The 17,271-nt window shown below is 32.0% G+C and overlaps 8 protein-coding genes and 3 pseudogenes across 11 annotated transcripts, besides 8 other annotated features; 5 read left to right on the forward strand and 6 right to left on the reverse strand.

The window, feature by feature from the left end:
• Window positions 1-1,416: part of a mobile genetic element that runs on past the window's edge.
• TVAGG3_0215980 (uncharacterized protein) lies at window positions 214-1,188 on the reverse strand (the record flags this gene model as incomplete). Its single annotated transcript, XM_051226815.1, has 1 exon — window positions 214-1,188. A coding segment is annotated over one exon (975 nt), but the record flags the coding sequence as incomplete, so codon positions are not given.
• Window positions 1,417-1,877: 461 nt separating the features above from the next.
• Window positions 1,878-2,114, reverse strand: TVAGG3_0215990 (N-acetylmuramoyl-l-alanine amidase family; the record flags this gene model as incomplete). Its single annotated transcript, XM_051226816.1, has 1 exon — window positions 1,878-2,114. The coding sequence occupies one exon, from the start codon at window positions 2,112-2,114 to the stop codon at window positions 1,878-1,880; it is 237 nt and encodes a 78-aa protein (XP_051111802.1).
• Window positions 2,115-3,651: 1,537 nt separating this feature from the next.
• Window positions 3,652-3,674: a terminal%2Cinverted (terminal inverted repeat of MuDR-6/TvMULE4 transposon ID:TVAGG3_0216000).
• Window positions 3,652-7,670: a mobile genetic element.
• On the reverse strand, window positions 5,495-6,346 carry TVAGG3_0216010 (MULE transposase domain-containing protein; the record flags this gene model as incomplete). Its single annotated transcript, XM_051226817.1, has 1 exon — window positions 5,495-6,346. A coding segment is annotated over one exon (852 nt), but the record flags the coding sequence as incomplete, so codon positions are not given.
• Window positions 7,648-7,670: a terminal%2Cinverted (terminal inverted repeat of MuDR-6/TvMULE4 transposon ID:TVAGG3_0216000).
• A 206-nt stretch (window positions 7,671-7,876) lies between these two features.
• TVAGG3_0216020 (organellar and viral DNA polymerase type B) lies at window positions 7,877-9,169 on the forward strand (the record flags this gene model as incomplete). Its single annotated transcript, XM_001299066.2, has 1 exon — window positions 7,877-9,169. The coding sequence occupies one exon, from the start codon at window positions 7,877-7,879 to the stop codon at window positions 9,167-9,169; it is 1,293 nt and encodes a 430-aa protein (XP_001299067.1).
• Window positions 7,877-9,935: a mobile genetic element.
• Window positions 9,426-10,814, reverse strand: TVAGG3_0216040 (uncharacterized protein; the record flags this gene model as incomplete). Its single annotated transcript, XM_001299065.1, has 1 exon — window positions 9,426-10,814. The coding sequence occupies one exon, from the start codon at window positions 10,812-10,814 to the stop codon at window positions 9,426-9,428; it is 1,389 nt and encodes a 462-aa protein (XP_001299066.1).
• Window positions 10,815-10,978: 164 nt separating this feature from the next.
• Window positions 10,979-11,512: a mobile genetic element.
• Window positions 11,513-11,753: 241 nt separating this feature from the next.
• Window positions 11,754-11,845: a terminal%2Cinverted (terminal inverted repeat of Maverick-3 transposon ID:TVAGG3_0216060).
• Window positions 11,754-17,271: part of a mobile genetic element that runs on past the window's edge.
• TVAGG3_0216070 (uncharacterized protein) lies at window positions 12,994-13,356 on the forward strand (the record flags this gene model as incomplete). Its single annotated transcript, XM_051226818.1, has 1 exon — window positions 12,994-13,356. One exon carries the CDS (start codon window positions 12,994-12,996, stop codon window positions 13,354-13,356), a length of 363 nt encoding a protein of 120 aa, XP_051111804.1.
• On the forward strand, window positions 13,375-13,617 carry TVAGG3_0216080 (serine threonine-protein phosphatase family; the record flags this gene model as incomplete). Its single annotated transcript, XM_051226819.1, has 1 exon — window positions 13,375-13,617. One exon carries the CDS (start codon window positions 13,375-13,377, stop codon window positions 13,615-13,617), a length of 243 nt encoding a protein of 80 aa, XP_051111805.1.
• On the reverse strand, window positions 13,739-14,468 carry TVAGG3_0216090 (annotated as a pseudogene). Its single transcript has one exon. A coding segment is annotated over exon 1 (730 nt).
• On the forward strand, window positions 15,372-15,896 carry TVAGG3_0216100 (phage tail repeat-like family; the record flags this gene model as incomplete). Its single annotated transcript, XM_051226820.1, has 1 exon — window positions 15,372-15,896. The coding sequence occupies one exon, from the start codon at window positions 15,372-15,374 to the stop codon at window positions 15,894-15,896; it is 525 nt and encodes a 174-aa protein (XP_051111806.1).
• TVAGG3_0216110 lies at window positions 16,186-16,851 on the reverse strand (annotated as a pseudogene). The gene has a single exon. A coding segment is annotated over exon 1 (666 nt).
• Window positions 16,869-17,269, forward strand: TVAGG3_0216120 (annotated as a pseudogene). Its single transcript has one exon. A coding segment is annotated over exon 1 (401 nt).

The following is a 17,271-nucleotide window of genomic DNA, read 5'->3' on the forward strand; positions in this document are numbered from 1 at the left end:
ATATTTCAAACCTTCATCCGGTGTCCATGTCCAATACGTAGTCCTAGTAAACCAAACCTGAGGAGGATTTGTCACTTTTGAACAGTAAGTGTCATTTTCACCCTGAATGATTGGATAAGCTTTCACTTGTACTGTAACTTGTGAGTTGAAAGTTTCTAATCCATCAAAGAATATACCCGCTCCATCACGTTGAACTGGAATAGTGCATAAGAATGAAGTTTGGTCTTTCCATGTTCTAGCTAATGGCGTGCCATTATCATCATTCAGTGGTCTAGTTAATGAGTCCTCGTATTCTTCCGTGCATTCATTCACTCCATCTAAATCAGAAGCTTGAAGCATACGTGTAAAGAATATGTCGCCCACTGTGGTCATCGCTTGATCGGGGAAGTTTCTGGAATCTATAGTGACCTGAAGACCTCGAAGCATTGGATTTTCTAAAACCGTTCTTTGCATTGCATTCTTCGGAAATGTTAACACAACATCTGTAACATTATGAAGAGCGTATGAGAAATCTGAGCTAATACCTTCAGGAGTGATGCAACCTCCATTTAGTGAACGAACGTCAATATGTTGAGCTGGAATCATGAATGGATCTTCCTTACTGAATAAACGTGGTATTGCTTTAACTGATTCTTCAATTAAACCGTATCCTGGTGTAATGCATTTATCCTCTAAAACTTCCATCTTTGTGCATGAAATAATAACGTCATCAACTGTTGCGTCAGCAGATGTAGCGGCTAAGCTTGTAATTAATTTGGCAGGAAGTCCGATTTGTTGGAATTTGCGATCATATTTATAAACATGATTCATAATCTTTTCATAATTTTCATCAGTTATCTTTTCATAAACGTAATTTTGTAAATCAGCAACTCTTAACGGGTCAACCTGACAAAATACTAAAGTATCCCTGAAAACATAATATTTAAGAATGATATCACCAAATGATTTAGGATAATCATCGAACGCCTGAAATGCTAACAAATCATTTACCGGAATAATCATATCAAAAGTGATATCAACTTCTTCATTTGCTTTCTTGAAAACTTCTGAAGGGTCAATATATTTACCACATACCGAGTTATCATATTTTTGAACATTATTATATAATGAATGAACAAACTTTTTAACTTTCCTTTCTGATTTTGGTTTATATGTTGCAAATGCGAAAGATTCACGGGCGCAATCCATCTGAAGATAACCAGCATCACCTCTTTCGGTTTCTACTTCTAATTGTTTAAAGCTTTGATTTGATGATTTGTAACCAACGAATAAACGCATGCATTTAAAAGCGGCATCACATGTGAAAGCTTTATTTGAAACTAGAGTTGCTTTAACTTTGCGTTTAATATATGTGTCACCTAATTGGTTCACATCATGAGCTGGATTTGTAATTCTTAAATGAGTTTGTTTATCATCAAAATATGGAGTATCAGAGTCATAGCATGAACTTTCAAGTTCTCTATAATATCTTCTACCATCATTCTTTGCAAATATTTCATTTATCTTTTCGAATGAATGAAATACATTTCCATTAATCGGTTTAGTGTTTGGCACCAAATAGTTAGTCGTCATTTATTATTAAATAAAAAATCAAAATTAAAAGATGAAAATGAATTTTTAATTTTAATGAAATAATCAACTATGGCTGCAGGTATATTTAAGAAACTGTGGGATAAAGTAAAAAGAGGAGCGCATAAAGTTTGGGAAACAATGAAGAAAGGAGCAAATTGGATATTTAAGAATAAAGAAGCAATTAGTGACATTGCTGAATCAATAACACCAAAAGCCGCCCCAATAAGAGAAATATTAAATAAAGGAGAAAAAGTTTATCAAAGACTACAACCGATACTAAGATAAAAATAATATTTATTTTTCCACTATTTACCTCCTATTTTATTAAGTATTCCTTCAGCTATTCCACCAATTGCGTTACCTGCTTGTGCTCCCATCGCTGGATTACCTGCTTTAGTACCTAATACTCCACCTATGATAGTTCCTGCCGTTTTCGCTACTGGTGCCAAAAAGTTTGCAACAGGTTTAATAACCTTTTTATAAACCCAACCCGCAGCTTTCTTAATTCCATCCCATAATTTTTTAAAGAATCCTGCCGCCATTTCTGATTTAATATTAATTAAAAAATATATTTCATCACTTATATTCTAATTTTTATTTAATGATAAATGAAACCGATTTTAAAAATAAATAAAACAGAGGAGGAAGAAATAAATGAAAGTGAAAATGTTCAACAAAAAATAAACGTTGTTAAACCAATTACTGAAATAAAAATTTTTTCATCTGTTGAAGAATTTAATGACTATTATGCTAACAATAAAAAATTATTTGAAGAATTGACAACATGTAAATTGAATAAAATGTTTAAAGTTGATGGATTCAAAATTTCAAAAATAAAAGGAGTGGTTAGTTTGAAATCTATTCCTCAATCAAGAATCACCTCATTAATGAAAATAGATGATTTAACAAAAAGAATAGAAATTATTGAAGAGCGAATAAATCAAATTATTGATTTCATAAATCATGACTCGTTGAGCCCGGGTCCTTAAAACCCATCACTGAGTTCAAGGTTATATTCATCAAATATTTCATTATTAAATGCAACTTCTGCTAGTTTATTTATTTTTTCAATACGATCATTTGAAAGTCTATCGTTTAATTTTTTCTGAAGTTTTTCATTTTCTAGTTCTGAAACTTTATTTGGATGATATTTAAACTCGTTAAATTCTTTTTCCTCAGTTTTGATCATTAATTTACAAAGAACTTTTGTGGTTCGAATTCGTTTAAACCATTTATCATTAATATTTGTTATAAATTCAATATCTGGAATTAATTCCCAAATTTTTGCATTTTCAATTAATTTATTATCAAATGCAAAAGCAATGGGTTTAATATTATGTTTACCTTTATAATATAAACTTTCTACATAATCATCGAAATAAACATCTACTTGTTTAATATTTTCAAGAATTGGTGAAAGAACATCCATTAATTGATTGATGGTTACGAATCTTGATCCACTCATTTTCTTACGAATTAAAAAAATAAATTTAACTTAGTTTTAATTTTACGTAAGAAGTCAATTTTTAAATCTTGATTTATTCAAAAACGTAAGAATAAAAACTGTAAGAATCTTACATTTTTTACTTCATATGTTAAAAAAAATGATACAAAATCGTTCAATATTGTATGAATTCTTACGTTTACAAAAAAAGTCACACAACCCGTCCACATATACTACTTTTTTTGAATCCAAAATGAAAAAGGACTACATATATAAATTGCCCTGGCTGCGCCCAGAAATGAAAAATAACTAATAAGTCACTTCTGAAAAATCCCTAATTCCTTACAGAAATTTCTCACAGAAGTGACGCAGCCACGGCAATTTATTAAGTAGTGAAAAAGTAAATGATGCCGTAAGTGACTTCACTCACATATAATAAATAAATAAATAAATTAAAAATAAATCAGCGTTAATTTTTGGGTCGGTCGGTCGGTCGGTCAATGACCTTTGGTTTTCATTAACGAAATCATAAAATTTTTAAAAGGTGACATGTCACCCGATTTTTCACCTAGTTTCTCACCTAGCCGTAAAACGGCTCTGACCCTACGGGTCTGATGATTTCAGTGAGAAATTTCGAGGGGGGCACAAACTTGCCCAGTGAGGTGAAGTGAAAGTGACAGTATTACATGTCAGAAATGTAAAGTGTCAGATTTGAAACAAAAAATGGATTAATTTATTATTATATGATAGAGAGATTTGGTAAGTTACTATCAAATTTGTAAGTAAAGAAAGAAAAAATTTTTTTAAAAATAAAAAGCCACTCGCTTTGCTCGCGGTTGACAAAAAGAACAAATTCGAAAAATAATTGTATGAAATTACGAAACTAAGCCACTCGCTTCGCTCGCGGCTTAAGAAAAGAACAGATTCGAAAAAAGATTGTATGAAATTACGAAACTAAGCCACTCGCTTCGCTCGCGGCTGACGAAAAGAACAGATTCGAAAAAAGATTGTATGAAATTACGAAACTAAGCCACTCGCTTCGCTCGCGGCTGACGAAAAGAACAGATTCGAAAAAAGATTGTATGAAATTACGAAACTAAGCCACTCGCTTCGCTCGCGGCTTAAAAAAGAAACAGATTCGAAAAAAGATTGTATGAAATTACGAAAACTAAGCCACTCGCTTCGCTCGCGGCTTGACGAAAAGAACAGATTCGAAAAAAATTGTACGAAACTACGAAACTAAGCCACTCGCTTCGCTCGCGGCTGACGAAAAGAACAGATTCGAAAAAAGATTGTACGAAACTACGAAACTAAGCCACTCGCTTCGCTCGCGGCTTAAGTAAACAACATATTTCAGATTATCGATACTAAAAATTTTTTTATTTTATTACATTTTTTTTTGCATTTTTTTTAAAGCTTCTTAACTTAAATCATGGAATGTCTCAAAGACAAAAGTAGCATACAGCATGCAAAGCTAAAGAAAGATAATCATAATTAATACCTTAATTTTTAATATTACGCATTTTTAGGTGCAAAATTTAAAAACATTCTAATACAATAGAGCAGTTTCCAAAAGTAGCATACAGCATGCAAAGCTAAAGAAAGATAATCATAATTAATACCTTAATTTTTAATATTACGCATTTTTAGGTGCAAAATTTAAAAACATTCTAATACAATAGAGCAGTTTCCAAAAGTAGCATACAGCATGCAAAGCTAAAGAAAGATAATCATAATTAATACCTTTAAAGTTTAAAATCTTGATTTTTTTTAAAATCAAATATTTATAACTTTAATACATACAGCTTAAACCTTATACTTGTTTTCTCTTGTGAGAAAGCAATCTTACAAAGCTAACAATCCTAAAAAATAAAGAATTAAAATTTAATAATTTAATCTAAAATTAAAATCAAAATTAAATAAAATGAGTTCTTTGTAATAATACTTTCAAGGTAGGATATATTTTAGTGGGATCTATTGAGTCATCACTAACAGCATTGAGCAATCTATTGAGCATTGAAATACTGCGTTAGTTGCTTTTTCCATGATCCTAATGACACGGTCATCTGCTGGATTTTGATCAATTTTGAGTTTGATAACGAAAGATGGTATCACTTTTGTATAAATATCTATAATAACATCATCAATTCTGAGATTTTTTCGATCAGGAAAATAGTCATGTTTGAGTGTTCTAAAATGAGCTTCGGCAATATTGTTAGTTGCGTCGCCTTCACGCCTGTCACGAGCAATCCATCTTGATATGTTGTAACGCCATTGTCTGTTAAAGTATTGAGATGCTGTTGGATCTGTGTCGAGCAACTCCAGAACTTGATCATAGGCAGCATTTGCTTCTTCCTCATGTTCTGCATCTAATTTGAAGACTAAATCCTTCATCAAATTATAGAATTGTTCAAATTTTTCTTGAGAAGAAAACTTATTTGATTTGCGAAGAATTGCACGAAGAACATGTACTCCGCACCAAAGTATTTGAGCTTGTGGAATGCTTTCTTCTATTGCTTGAGCTATCTGTGGAGCACAGTCCATGTTAATGTATTCTGGCTCAATTATTACCCATCTGAGATAGGCGCACACGCAAACTTGAATGTTTTGATAAGTGTCTGGTTGACAAAAGAAATATAAAAAAGGGAAAATGTGAAAATCTTTGATTTTGCCAGTAAATGCATACAATGGAATGTTTGATCGCAACAATTTAAAGGTGCTGTCTATATGAAATGTCTTGATACTATGCGCATAAGCTTTGCCTTCAAAAGGCGCGTAATAGAAACACATATTATTGTCTGAGACTTCAAATGCAATGAGATCATCTGGAGATTCTTCTTGTACTGTCTGAACAAAGATTTGCAATGACACAACATCGTCAGGAGAATATCTAGTTTGAAGAGCATGTATTCTCTCTGCAAATCGTTTGATTGCACGTGGTTTTTGAGCGTACATCTCTGGAATGGACGGACCTGTAAGAGGAATTTCAAGATCTTTGAATGCATTTAGCTGTGCTATCGCTCTTTGATTGTCATCTGTTTGGAAGTAATGTTCTAAATATTTGCGATAAAAGACAGACGAATATTGACTTTTGTCATTTGGGGCGGAATGATCATGTTCTTCAACTATTTTGATTAGTTTGTATTTATTTTGATCCAAGATTGCAACATTAAAATGTGCAGGACATTTTGGATATTTGCAGTGGAATGAAATCTGAGATCTTTCTTTCCTGACACGTTCACCATATCCATACTGTGCTTGTATTTCTTGTTTAACTCCAAATTTACAAAGATCCATAACAGTAAAGATAGTTTCTTCTTCTAATTCCATTTGAAATTGAAATGAAAATTAAAAATTCAGAAATTTGAATAGATTTGGTCTGTAATTAAATGAGAATAGCAGTTTGTTCGTCATTGTTTGAGGCAAGAGTATTATAGGAATATTATATGATGGATTTGAGTTGCATATAAAGAGTGCAAAAGGATAAAGAGAGAAATTTTGTTAGATTAAATTATTAAATTTTAATTCTTTATTTTTTAGGATTGTTAGCTTTGTAAGATTGCTTTCTCACAAGAGAAAACAAGTATAAGGTTTAAGCTGTATGTATTAAAGTTATAAATATTTGATTTTAAAAAAAATCAAGATTTTAAACTTTAAAGGTATTAATTATGATTATCTTTCTTTAGCTTTGCATGCTGTATGCTACTTTTGGAAACTGCTCTATTGTATTAGAATGTTTTTAAATTTTGCACCTAAAAATGCGTAATATTAAAAATTAAGGTATTAATTATGATTATCTTTCTTTAGCTTTACATGCTGTATGCTACTTTTGGAAACTGCTCTATTGTATTAGAATGTTTTTAAATTTTGCACCTAAAAATGCGTAATATTAAAAATTAAGGTATTAATTATGATTATCTTTCTTTAGCTTTACATGCTGTATGCTACTTTTGGAAACTGCTCTATTGTATTAGAATGTTTTTAAATTTTGCACCTAAAAATGCGTAATATTAAAAATTAAGGTATTAATTATGATTATCTTTCTTTAGCTTTACATGCTGTATGCTACTTTTGGAAACTGCTCTATTGTATTAGAATGTTTTTAAATTTTGCACCTAAAAATGCGTAATATTAAAAATTAAGGTATTAATTATGATTATCTTTCTTTAGCTTTACATGCTGTATGCTACTTTTGGAAACTGCTCTATTGTATTAGAATGTTTTTAAATTTTGCACCTAAAAATGCGTAATATTAAAAATTAAGGTATTAATTATGATTATCTTTCTTTAGCTTTACATGCTGTATGCTACTTTTGGAAACTGCTCTATTGTATTAGAATGTTTTTAAATTTTGCACCTAAAAATGCGTAATATTAAAAATTAAGGCATTAATTATGATTATCTTTCTTTAGCTTTGCATGCTGTATGCTACTTTTGGAAACTGCTCTATTGTATTAGAATGTTTTTAAATTTTGCACCTAAAAATGCGTAATATTAAAAATTAAGGTATTAATTATGATTATCTTTCTTTAGCTTTACATGCTGTATGCTACTTTTGTCTTTGAGACATTCCATGATTTAAGTTAAGAAGCTTTAAAAAAAATGCAAAAAAAAATGTAATACTTTACTGGCTGGGCAAATTTGTCGCCGCCCCAATGATAGGTATGCGTGTTATATATTTAATTTAGTAGATTATGGAAATACGATAAAAAATACTACAAATGTATCAGATACAGCAATGAAAATTATGATTTATAGTATAGAACTTAAAATTAATAGGATTGAAGAGAGTTTGAAAAAAGGATAAATAAATAAATTTATTTTTCATTAATTTGATTTTTTATTTTCTACATAAAAGATATGGAAAACATTCCGGATGAAATTTTGAACAAAAACATTTTCGAACTTTTGGAGGAAGAGTTGCAAAAATATATCCCTGATTTTGAGTATTTCGGGAATGATTACAATGGTATGTGGGATTATGTATTAGAAGTAATGGATAATCATAAAGAGGATGATGCCACATTTACGGTTAAAAAGTTTTTGGGTTATTTCTTACCAGAAGAGGGATTCATTCCAAAATCACCACCTCCACCAGAAAGGAAGGAAGTAAAACCAAAAAGTTCAGACGATTTCAAATATTTAAATTATGTGAAGAATGTGAAGAGGGTTAAGGACGATAATACATCAGAACTACTGAGATTGAGAGTCGAAAACGATAAATTGAAAAAAGAAAATAGGGAGTTAAAGAAAAGATTAAAAGAGGAATTAAAGAAAGAGGTTGATTATAGGATAGATTATAAACATTATCTACAATCGTTTTATAACGAAGGTGCAGAATTTATGGAAAAATTAGAACCTAAGGAGGAAAATAAAATTGATGTAAGAAATTATAAACAGTGGAAAGCGTTAAATTCAGACGAGAATCAAAAAACATTATCATATGATAAATGGGATGTGTTTATGAGAAATCCTTATGAAAACGTTTTGGAGTTAAGAGATTTAACATCAACGGGGAGAAAGTCAATATTTCCTTTATTGAAAGAATGGATTGAAGAGTATTTAGGTCAAATGTCTGCAGAAAATAAATATATGTTCTGCTTTAGGGTTAATTATAAATGGCATTCTAAACCATTAACTCCTGAATTATTTAGAGAATTGAAAGAAAAATTTACTTATGAAAACTTTTTATATTCAGCTGAAAATTCATTTGATAATTACATTTCAGACCCAGAAATTACAGAACTTCCGCCATGGTATTTATACGATGCTATTTCATTAAGGGAAGTTAGAGAAAAAGGTTATAATGAAATTGGCGGTTCATTCTTCAAATACTTTAATATATTAGGTTTAAATTTAGAAAGATATCAGATGTTTACAGAAGTTGTTGATGATAAGGGAAAGCAGATACCAGAACTAAACGATTGCTGCTTCATTTATGCACTTCAGAAGTCAGGGAATTTTGAAGAGGATAGTTTAAATTCCATTAGATTAAGAATCCGCAACCGTAATTTATCACAGTCGAACGTTAGGCATTTATGCGAAGAGTTCGGGATTAAAGCAAAAATAAGACAGTTTAGACTTCCTCCGAAGCCAAAAAGTCCAAAGGGGTTTCGGACAAAGTCCATAAAGCCCAAAGGGGTTTCAGGTTAAAAAAGATGTAAAGGATTGATATAAGCACGCGTTCTTTTTATCCTCTCCCCTGTGTTTTTATTTCGGAGTTGATACCATCCATTTAAGTAATCTTCAACTTTCCATACGTCCTGTTTAACTTTCGAACGTTTTTTCGCCATTGTGTCATAATCTTCTAAAACAGAAACTTTAGAACCTTCACCGACATCATAACCTGGTTTATGTATGATGTTGAAATTTTCAGCTTTAATTCTTCTACATATTTCATTTTCCAGCTCTATATCACCAGCTGGAAATATGTAAAAAAATTCATGATTTTAGAAAGTGTTGAATGCGGGGTGTTATTATAAACATCTACTAACTGCTGCATTAACGTTGGGTTTAAATTCTTTCTGACATTAAATGCCATGTCTCGTAAGGTTCTGATAGCCCTATCAACGATTGCTAGTGAATGATGATAAGGGTCCGTTTTATAGTTATCCTTAGGGGTTATTAACTTTATTCTTTCCACAGGAATAAATGTTATACCGTTATTTTTATAAAACTTTTTAGATTTGTCAGAGGCAAACACTCCTTCACCATCTCCTTTTAACCCCTTTATATCTGCACCCTTTCTCATTATTTTCTCCAAAGCGTTTAAATATAAACCCGTATTTCTTTTATCTTTCGTTAACGATTCGTAATTGCCGTCATTAATTAAGTTTGTAGGTTCTACATAAAGTTTTCTTGTGTTATTTTCAATCGCTACTAAATAAACTTCCGAACCGTTAAGCATTAAATCGATTATAAATAAACCGTGAGGAGAAACAGAATGAAGGTAATACTGTCTATTATTTTTCGGAAATGAATTTACTAAATATTTCTCATTCTTTAAATACGGAAATTTATCGTCTATGATTAAATATGCCTGTTTGGATTTAGTTCGAAATGGTATTGGGATAGGTTCAATCTGGCGTTTAATTCTCGTTATATCCTTTCTATTCTCGATTCCTTGTAAATAGCGTTGGTAAATTTCATCTTCATTCCAGGGAGAAGGCGGAAAATCCTTAACTTTATCCATTAACTCTTCATATGTCAATTCTCTGTCAGCCGTTTTAATCAAATCATCTAATAACTGTTCGAATGTTTTCTTTTTTTCTTCCTTATTCACTAATGGATTTTCAACCTTTTCAATTCTTTCTTTTTTCATCGCTGGTGCATATACATCATTAAAATATTTTTCAAATTCCCCCTCAGTCATTTGATACAGTTGAGTAAAGTCTTTTACCAAAGCTTTTTTCAAAACATCCTTACGAATTTTTGGAGCGTTAAGGAAAAAATTCATTCTCTGCGTTAAAAATTCTTTACGTTCTTGTGGATTACACCTATCCAAAAACTCACTCCTTCGTTCATCCATTATTTTAAGATATGAATTCCAAAGAATACGCCAGTTTTCATTCTCAGGATTTCTTGTAATGAGATAATGTTTAAAATACTGAAATGAATAATGGTCGTCTATTAATATTCTCTGTCTCCTAAAATATGTTTTTTCATCTTCATCTGCTTCTACATATTCAGGTTTATCATGTCTTCCTTTATCATATTCATACGGAATAAACCCATGGTCTTTATCACATTTATTCCTTACGTAATTGTCGATAGTTTGAAGAAGGTTATTTGCCGACATATTTAAGTATTATTAAATATTTCATATGTTTCACCATTTTCTAAAAGTTGTTTTATAACAGTACCACTGCTCTTATTACTAAAAATTAACGCTTCACGTTTGTTTAAGTTCTTATACACTTCGTATATTTCATCTCTATCCATCGGTGATGAAAGCTGATTAAGGGTGCACACGAGAGGATCATGTAAACTTCAGAATTTAGAACCTTATTTTTAGGCATTATCTTGGCTACCTATTTAGGCTCGAAAAGCAAAAAATATCAAAAAATACAACTTGACTCAATTATGACCCTTTCATGGAGGTAGTTTTTATCCGCTAGTATTTTCCCTTTGAATCTCTTTACAATTCGAAATCAAATTCAAACCTCAGTAGAAGAAAGGAAGAATCGACTTACTACGGTTGTAATACGAATAAATACATATATTTAATTATTTTTATTTACATAATAATTGTTTGAAGCTCATATTCCAACAAATTTTTAAATAAAAACATTAAAATGTTGAAAATGTTCATATATTTTAATAGGGTTTTGGCACTTTATTGAGGAATTACTACATACATAGTCGAACTGAACTTGATATTTTGAAATTTAAATTATTTATCAAAATTAAAATTTAACTTGAAATTAATAATTATTTAGTCATATTTTGCATAATTCTAAGTAGATTTTGTAAAAAATCAAGAAAGAAAAATTTTAAGGGTGGCTTCCGACCAAATTGTCACTTTTTAGCCCAAGTGAGAAAATTTCGTAATTTATAACCAAGTTTTTTAAAATCTATATTTAATAAAGATTCTATTTTTCTTATTAAATTTCAAAAATGAGGGGGTTCGGAATCGTCCACAAATTGCCGAAAGGGTTTTTGCCAGTTTTGAATCCGCTTATTTTTATCGACCAAAATTATAATAAATATAATTTTCGATAAGTATTCTATCCAAATGAAAAAAAAAAAAAAAAAAAAAGGTAGTGGGGCTTCCAGGCACTTCGTGCCCTCTAGCCCCGAAGATGTTTAGTATAAATGAAGTTTTTATTCGGAAAATTGTTAGTCTTCTGGTGTGAATTCGGAGGACTCTTCTTCTTCCTCCATTGCTTCTGGGAAGAAGCCTTCTTCTAGGTCGAAAACATTATATAATGTGTCGCTTTTCACAAATTATATATGTTTTCATGTTTTGTCACTTTTCTGTCACTTTTCAGGGAAAAAACATTTTTATTATTATATATAAATGAATTTTACAAAACCACCGTTACCGTTCTTTGGAAATAAGAGTAGATGTAAAGATATTATATTGAGAGAACTTAAGAAACTACCGAATGGTCTAACATTTGTAGATTTGTTCGGTGGAAGTTTCTATATATCCCATTTGTGCCATATAATATTCCCAGACTCAAAGATTATATGCAATGACTTCGACAACTATATGGACCGTCTCAAACATATACCAGACACAAACAATATATTGAAAGAGTTAAAAGAAAAGATACCTATAGGTAAGATGGAACGTATACCATTAGATAACAAAAATATTGTGAGAGAGGTTTTGAAAAAAGCAGAATATATAGACTGGGATAGTATATCTGCTAGACTATTATATAGTGGTGCTATAAGAGTTCATGACATTGAAACACTTATGTCAAAAGTTTTATATCTTAACTATACAAATGTTTTCAAAGAGGACATAGAAAAATATATTGAGGGTATAGAGTTTGTGAGATGTCATTGGACAGATTTGTATGAAAAATATAAAGACAAGGAAAATGTTTTCTTTATAGTGGACCCGCCGTTCTATAACACATGGGATTTTCAATACCAAGTAGACTGGACTTTGAGAGACTCTTTAGAAACTTTAGACGTTTTACATAACCATCCATGCTTTTACTTTACATCCGATAAAAGTGGTTTGGAAACCGTTATGAGATGGTTAGAGGACATACATGACTATGAGTTTATATATGACAAGATAGAATATGAGAGAGGACCTATAAACTGGAGAAAGTGTCATAACAAAGAAATTTTATTAGTAAGTAAATGTGGTTTGAAATCGGACTACTTGTTTTAGGTTTTTTCCATTGTGTCATTTATTTCTTTGACGTGGCAGAAAAGTACAGAGAATATGAAGATGAACCAATGCCTGCAAATGTTCAGTATATGTACTCGTAAGAGATATTTTTATCTAATATTAAATGGACGCACAGAACTTAGCGAATGCACAGCAACCTGGACAACCAAACCCAGAGAATATTCCAAATGAAGTTAGAATACAAACTGCAATGGCAAACTATGGTCAAGTGCCAACAGATGTACAAATGCAAACTGCCATGTCAAATGACGCTGCGTTAGGTTTGCCACCATGGTATGCAAATATGAGATGGAAAGAGTTTTATACAAACCCTGAAGTGGGATATAAACAACTTTATGCAGATGACGCGAACACAGGAGTTGACCCAGAATATGTTTTCTACCAGAGGAGAAACAGAATGTATGAGCTCCAGTTAAAGAATGCTATGGAACTCAACAGGAAACGTAAGAGACTAGGCGGACATTAGATTTTTACATATAGTAAAATGGGTTTCTTCAGTAAGATAGGAAACTTCTTTCGAAATGTTGGAAGAGGTATATGGAATGGAATAAAAACCGTAGGAAGAGGAATTTGGAACGGTGTCAAAAATATTGGTAAAAGGGTAGGTCAGTTTGTTGGTATTATACCTAAAGACCCTGAACCAGAAGAACAAGCTCCTGTTATACAACAGCCTGAACCTGCACCACAGTCTAGTTGGCAACCAAATCCAACACCTCAACCGTATTAAAAAATTATATTTTTACCGTTCGATAGTAGTTGTATATGAAACTAAGTTCTAAGTAAAACGCATGGTATAATGGAATTATTCTTTTTCTTCCATCTGTAGTAAACCATACTTGAAAGTCTGAAATACTTCCACTTGGTGGTTCGTATAACTTTGTAGGTTTTTCGTAAAAGTCATTTGCCAAGCATAAGAAAGAGTTTTGGGCGCCAGAAAATGAAGCATGAACAATAATAGCAGCTGGGTCGAAAACATCTTTAAATAAATATGGTTCATCTCTTGCATATCGACTGTAAATATTTGCTAAAGGAAGTTCGACTTTCTGATTTAACATTCTTTGCAAATAATACCATGACATTGCAGTGAATTCTGTATATATTTGTTCGTCTTTATTTGGATTGTTTTCGTAGATTTGAAATGACACTTGTGAATTTTGTTTGTCATATACAATTCTCACATAAAGTGTGCTCTCGGTATTTGCATATTCATCAGCATATTTTGCATAACATGAATTTATTTTATCTTCTATATTTTTTAACGCAGTCTGTAGAGAAGATGAAAGGTCAACTTGTATTAGCTCAATTTCTTCCCACATTTTTCGTTTCCCTTCAGATATATAATCTATATGAAACCTTACAATAAATGGAAAACTTTTATCTTCTACAGACACAAACTTCATTCTACGAAAGCCAATAGCTTTTGTGACAGATGGGTCTCTTAGCCATCTTAATGGGTAGTCAAAACGATAGCCTTCATGCTTTACGGTCTCTGTCTCAAACTTTTGACCGACATTAGTAAAAAGTTCATCTAATGGTTTAGTTGTAGCAACTCTGAATTTTCTTTTCTATTGGAAGCATATTTTATCTAGAATAAAAATGTCAAATGAAACAGCGTCTATGAGAGAAATACAACACAACCGACAACTCATTGTGCAAGCTCTAAATAAGAACACAACAAACTTTTCAAACTATTCTAAGATATCTGAGTCATTGAAAGAAGGAAACTTAAAACTGACATTAAACCCAATGACAGATGAGTTTCTGTTTCAAGACAATAAGAACATACTGTCTGTATAAATCCAACAAAAGGAACTTTAAAACGAGAAACCTATAAATGAACTTCTTTTGAAAGCAGATGTTGACAACAAAGCTGACAAAGAATATGTAGACGATGCAATAGCAAAAGAAGAAGAAAGAGCTAACAATGCTTATGCAACAAAAGAACATACTCATCCTGAACTAGCAGACAAAACATATGTTGACAATAAAATGTCAAGTGAAGTGACAAGAGCTGAAAACGAATATTCTAAAAAGACTCATACACATTCTATATCTGAAATAACAGACTTAAACGTTAGCCTTGAAAATAAGGTAGATAAGGGACTTATGGCTAGTGCGTTAGAGAAGAAAGCAGATAAGGAATATGTGGATGAAAAAGATAAAGAAATTATAGAAAGGGTTGACTGGTACCATGAACGGACATCGAAGATTTTAAAAACTAAAGCCGATACAGGATGGGTTTCAGGATGTTTAGACCTTAAAGCAGATAAAACTTATGTTAACGATGAGTTAGAGAAGAAAGCAGACAAGAACCATACACATACAAGTTTTACAACTGTTGCTATAGAAAGTATTGAAGGAACGGTTGAAGAAACTGGTGGGGATGCAATATATTGTAAACCTCCTAACTTTCCACAAGGTTTAACATCGGATGACGACATAACGACGATGAGAAACATTAGATGTAAAGATGTTTATGTCATGAAGGATGAACATAATATTAAATTCACTGCTCAAGATTTATATGACAAGAAAGCAGACAAAACAGAGCTTCAAACATTAAAGACAGAAATGCTTCAAACATTATATCCTATAGGCTCTATTTATACGTCAATGAACTCTACCAGACCAGAAGTAGTACTTGGTTTTGGAACTTGGACTCAAATAGTCGACAGGTTTTTGTATTGTGCAAACTCTTCAAAGGAAACAGGTGGAAGTAAAACGATTTCAGGTGAAAATTTACCTGCGCACAGTCACTACATAGATTTAAGTACATCTCAAGCAGGTTGGCATAAGCATAGATATTGGGATTGGTCAGCAATGACAAAAGGTAAAGGATATGATGTTAAAGACAACGTTAAGTTTGCTATAGATTGTTACTGGAGTAACACTGAGGGAGGAGGAAACCATACACATCGCGTTTCGGGATATACGCAAACAACGGGACAAAGTAAAGACTACATGCCACCTTACATGACAGTTTACGCATGGTATAGAATTGCTTAGTCGTCATTTTCAACTTCTTTAGCATATTCGTCAGGAGTTGTCTTATATTTGTTAGGAACTGTCTTTGAAAGTATACCACCTTGAACTTTGACAAGTTTGAAACGAGGTCTGACAATAGTAGTTTTATCTTCTGCTTGCAGTGTGTACATTTTGCCATGTTTGCCTAAAACTTCATAATATTCTCTTGTATACTTTCTTCTATTTTTACGAACACGAATGTGAGTACCTGTCGGGTTCCCATTGTTGTCATAGTCAATAGTATTTTCATATGGGTCGCGTTTAGGTATTTCTATTTTTACTTTGTCGCCTTTCTTAAGTTTGAAGCCGGCATTCTTTCTTGTTTGTCTCTTTTGACTAAATTATTAAATATATAGTCTTTCTCTAAGTCAGGGTTGTTTTTCATTTCTTCGGGGGAGTGGTTTCCCAAACCTTTTTGTTTACGGCTATTGTAAATATTTAAAACTTGTCTCATCTTTGCCATGGAGAAGTGTCTATATTTGTCGTCATATGACATTTCATTTGCTTCACCACCTTGTGGTTGGTTTAAGTCTCTTAACATTTTTATACAACCGTCAATGACACCAAGAGCAGAATGGTTTTGGTCGACAATGAAATATTGGTTTACATTTTTTGAACGCAGATAGTTTTTTACATCATCTGATTTGAAAGAACTTTCAAAGTCAGATGTCAGTTTTGTTGGATGGTATTTGTCAACGAATATTGTCAAAGCAGTTTTCACATCTAAAATATTTTTGGACCATAATGGTATGGCTTCACAGTATCTTGTGTTTTGACCGACAAATATTAGCCAGTATGGTGGTCCATCTTCTCTATACCTCGGAATGTTTTCCAAGATATCCATAAACCAAGCATTTGGTGTTGAACTAAAGATTTTTATCATGAGTGCTTTCTTTGTCGCTTTAGAAACATAGGGGTCCTTGTTTGGATTCGTCATTTTTTAACCCATAAGAAATGGGTTTATTTGGCGCATTAGCAGGAGTTGCATCCAGATTTTTGCCGCAGTGGGAACAATAGCCAGAGGTGTATTTGGAGTTGGAAGGAAGATTTTGAGTACATTAGGTATACTTAAAGAGAAAGCACAACCTATTATACAAACTGTACAGAAAGGTTGGGATGTAGCACGAGATGCAACAAATCTTATTCCAAATCCTGAAACAAGAGGAAAAGTTCAAGGATGGATGGACAATGTAGGAAGACAAGCAGGAAACTATTATAACAAAGCAAATGACTACTATAACCAAGCAGGACACTATATGGACCAAGGTGAAAGATTCTTTAACAGAGGATATAACCATGCACAACAGTGGGTAAACAATAACCAACCTCAACCGCCTCAAACGTGGGGAATGTAAAG

Source organism: Trichomonas vaginalis, chromosome IV (genome assembly GCF_026262505.1).
Source record: "Trichomonas vaginalis G3 chromosome IV, whole genome shotgun sequence".
In the NCBI taxonomy this organism is placed as follows: domain Eukaryota; phylum Parabasalia; order Trichomonadida; family Trichomonadidae; genus Trichomonas; species Trichomonas vaginalis.